The sequence below is a fragment of the Mus caroli genome, unplaced genomic scaffold (genome assembly GCF_978045245.1).
Source record: "Mus caroli unplaced genomic scaffold, Mus_caroli_1 scaffold_10, whole genome shotgun sequence".
Lineage (NCBI taxonomy): Eukaryota > Metazoa > Chordata > Mammalia > Rodentia > Muridae > Mus > Mus caroli.
This window is the reverse complement of record NW_028227265.1, coordinates 36,575,989-36,580,192: the sequence shown is the minus strand read 5'-3', so window position 1 is coordinate 36,580,192 and position 4,204 is coordinate 36,575,989. Positions and strand designations below refer to the sequence as shown.

General features: G+C 40.5%; 1 protein-coding gene across 1 annotated transcript in view; it reads left to right on the top strand.

The window, feature by feature from the left end:
- Window positions 1–3,906, top strand: part of Lpcat2 (lysophosphatidylcholine acyltransferase 2) — a 63,951-nt gene extending 60,045 nt beyond the window's left edge. Inside the window, exon 14 of the mRNA XM_021170591.3 lies at window positions 3,435–3,906. Coding sequence (XP_021026250.1) covers window positions 3,435–3,619 — 185 coding nt within the window. The 3' untranslated portion in view covers window positions 3,620–3,906. The remainder of the gene's footprint in view (window positions 1–3,434) is intronic.
- The last annotated feature ends 298 nt before the right edge of the window (window positions 3,907–4,204 follow it).

The following is a 4,204-nucleotide window of genomic DNA, read 5'->3' as shown; positions in this document are numbered from 1 at the left end:
ATGAGTGTGGTTTCCCTAGGCTAACTTTTGGTAATAGCAGTGATGGCCCCCATGGTAATATTGTCATGGTGGTGATAGTAATAGCTAATTATTGAAGACTTACATGCCAGACACTCTTATGTTTTGTGTATATAAACTTCTGCCATCAGTATCCTGTGTTTTCACGTCTGTGTTTGGTGAAGAACAAGGGATTTAAGTAATTCTCTTAAGGTTGTCCACCTGAAGACCATCAGAACCAGGATTCAAATTCTAAGAGTCTGGCTGTAGAACTTGCACCATTACCTGCACCTCAGTGCCTTTGCTATCTACCTTGTGTGTGACTAGGCTGCCCTGAGTGACCTCGTCAGCTGCAGTGGAGGGGTATGAACCAAGGCACTGATGGTAGCAGGAGCCACACAGTTTGTTGATATTTAATGTAGTCATTTATGTGAATGTGGACAGCCTTTGTCTTTTTCATTCTGTCGCAATTCCCCATGAGGAAGTGACCATCACAAAAGATGTCCTGAGATACAGATCATGCATTAGCTCCCCCTTTATCCTGTGGTATAGATCCAGACCCATACATTAACTTCTCCTTCATCCTATGGTATAGATGCAGACCCAAACATTAGCTTCTCCTTCATCCTGATGGCTCAAGACCATGTATCAAAACAAGGGTGGTGAATCACTTTCTTTATATTTCCCAGGGTAGTCTTTAAAATACATCTCTGTACAGAGGCCTAAATGATTGTTTCCTGCTTACTTTGATGTGGTCCTGGATGGCAGGCTGTGTTATCTTCCACAAGCTTTCCCCTCTGGCTGGAGTGGTACCCTCTAACTCCCTAATTACATTGCCCTGATGGTGTTCACAGAGTTCCGGTTTATGAATGCTCATAGCATGGGAAAAACAGGTCAAATATTTCTTTTACTCTGTGTTTAGTTACTGGTATTTTGGCTGCCCATATTCCCTTACTTACATATAGAGGGCCATGAATCAATTAATTGAGTTAATATTTTTTTAAGAAGTCTTCAAAAACTCATGTGAACTAACTTTTCTTTGACCATTTGCTCCTATAACACTCTCTATTACTCTAAATACCAATGGTTTTTAAAACTTAATTATTTTTATATTTCTTTATAAAATATATGAGTTTATGTGCATCCCATAAACTCAGGAGCCCACAGAGGCCAGAAGAGGGCATCAGGTGCCCTGAAACTGGTGTGATAGATGGTTGTGAACCAACATGTGATTTTTGGGAACCACTGAGGTATCTCTGCAGCTCCCAAATGACCAGATTATGATGAAGTGTTTCAGTGGAAGATAATGATTTCTACTAGATTACAATTGTTTGTAGGTGGCCATACTTTGTCAGCTTAAATCATGTTAGTCAATTAGGCTGCATTATTTTGTTTGTGTGTTCATCTAGATTTATATGTTTTATGTGTATGAGTTGTTTACCTGTGTGGATGTTTAGGCACCATGTGCCCACAGAAGTCAGAAGAGGGCACTGGATCTCCTGGTACTGGAGTTATGGATGTTTGTGAGCTGCTATGTTGGTGCTGGGAGTCAAACCCAGGTCCTCTGCAAGAGCAAGCGCTCTTAACTGCTGAACCATCTCTCCAGCCCTGTATACAGTTTTTGATCATACTCACCTCTCGTGTTCCCTCTCCAAGTCCTTCCAGGCCCTCTCAGTACATCTTCCTCCCAATGTTACTTCCTCTTTTTGTAATGACCCCACTGAGTCCAGTGGGGTGATGCACATATGCACGTGAATACTGGACCATCCACCGGAACGTAGGCAATCTTCTGATCTGGTAGCCAGAACCAGTGGCCAGAGCTCTGGTTTTTTTTTTTTTTTTTAGTTCAACCTTTTTCCTTCAGAATACCTAGAATCTCTCCTCTTCCTTAATCCTATGTAAGTCTAAAGTATAAAAATACAAATAAAAAAGTTTGAGATATTTAAGTATTTTTTTAAAAATAAATATTGCCGTGAGGTAAGAACACGACTGTTTAAATTGTTAGCATTCTTGGGTCTCCGTTAGTCAAATTAATGGCCCAATTCTACCCATAGTCACTTCACAGCACTTCTAAAAAATGAGATACTGTTTAAGACAGGATCTGACCATGTAGTCCTAGCTGGCTTGGAATCCACCAACATCCACCTGTGTATGTCTCCCAAGAGCTAGGATTAAAGGCTTATACTACTGTGCTTGGCCCACAGAAATAAGATGCCTGTTAGTGTTACTGATATCCCACCAAAGGCCTCAGGCCTCTGAGCAAAGCCAAGCCTTCAGAGTATCGCCTTAGTTTAGTAAGCCGCCTCTTGTGCTCCCAGGTCTGTCTTAGATGTTGTTGAGGTTCTTCTCATCCCTGACATGGGCTACAGATGTGAAAGAGACTTTAAAACCAAGGACAGTACTGCATTGTGGAAACTCAAGCTTATTGGAGACTTGAGATTGAAGTCCTCATTGATAAATCCATTATCTTTAGCTCAGCTCCCGGAACTACCACACTGATAGATAAGAGGCAGGATTCAGGGCTCTTGTAATATGATTATTAAATGTGCTTTCCTAGCCATTATTGATTATAAATTGGACTCAGTTTGTCAAGACTGCATCTTTCTACATAAGAGTTAAGGGTCAGAATACATTTAAAATCTAGCATAGACAGCCCTGGATAACAGATTTACAAAAAAAGAAAAAAAAAGACATAGAAAATGGAATAAGAGGAAAAATGTAGGTCACAGCGTATGTCATGAAGGGAACACACCTGTGTAGCTACCATTCAAGAGATGCATGGAGCTTTTCCAGAGCCCCCAGGGCCCCCTCATAGCCCTTCATTACCACAGCCTCTTCCCCACTCGGAAAGGAATCTCCACCTTGCTTTATGTCATCATTTCACCACCATTCATTTCACCACCATTGTGTATCAAGACATGGTTAATTCTAAGTTTTTAAACTTTATGTAAATGAGCTCCTATAATCTGTGTTCCTTTGTTTCTGGAATTTTTCCATTCAGATACATGGTCCCAAATTCACCCACACTGTTCATTGCTGGCATTGCAATCCATATGCTCTGTGAATTTGCTACAATTGTATTCACGGCTCCTGTTGATCTGAGCCATTTTCTTTCTTCCCTATTTTGGATGAGACTGCTTGGCTATGAATATTTTTCATACATGTCTCCCAAGTACAAGTTACAATTTCCACAGATTTGTACCTCAGAATAGAATTAGCAAGTCTTTAAAAAGTGTGTTTTAAAGAGAGTTTAAAAACTTGACTAAATATTGTAAGAACTATTCCAGAGCTGCTAAACACTTTATATCCTCATCAGCAGGTTTTTGAGTTGAGTAACAATATTCTGCAGTGATTACATGATTGAGATACTTTGTTAAGTTTCATCATGCCAAAAAAACAACCCATCCTAATTTGTTGATTTTTTTTCTCTCTTCTAGAGGAATTCAAAAGTTTTGCCCTAAAGCACCCTGAATATGCCAAGATATTTACCACATACCTAGACCTCCAGACATGCCATGTATTCTCCTTGCCAGAAGAGGTCCAGACAGCTCCCTCTGTTGCTAGTAATAAAGTCAGTCCTGAGGTCCAGGAAGAGGGCACCTCAGACAAAAAGGTGGACTGAGCCAGTGTTCCCAGTGAGGAAAGGCGACAACGCGGGAGAGCTGTTCACTGGCCACATTGTGAATGTGTTTATCAACTAATGTTGTTCACGATAGAAAACTTTTTTTTTTTTTTACTAAGATGACATATTTTCTTCCGAAAGTGTTTTTTATTAACCTGCCTGTGTCAAGTAAGCTCCTTTCGTCTCACGTTGTGCCCTACTGGTTGTGTTGACTGAGGCTAAGTACTGTATATTTTTAATGAATCTTTTCAGTTTACTTTTCATAATAAATAAATCCATCGGTCTTACTCTCTACTGGTCAGCAATTAATCAATACCGCGTGTTTAGCAAGTGCAGACAATTTTCAGTCGTTTCACATGTAATCATGTACGTTTTTTTATAGTCCCTTCCCTTTCTGGAAGCAAGGATGGGAATGTGGAAAACACTGCAGGGTTTTGTACCTCCATCTTTACTGGCTTAAATTTCCATTTAAATTTTAGTTTCCTGGCTGAGTCTTTCTAAGCGCACACGCTCCCCTTGACTTGCATCTGGATAGCACGTTGAGGCAGAGGCAGGCGGATTTCTGAGTTCGAGGCCAGCCTGGTC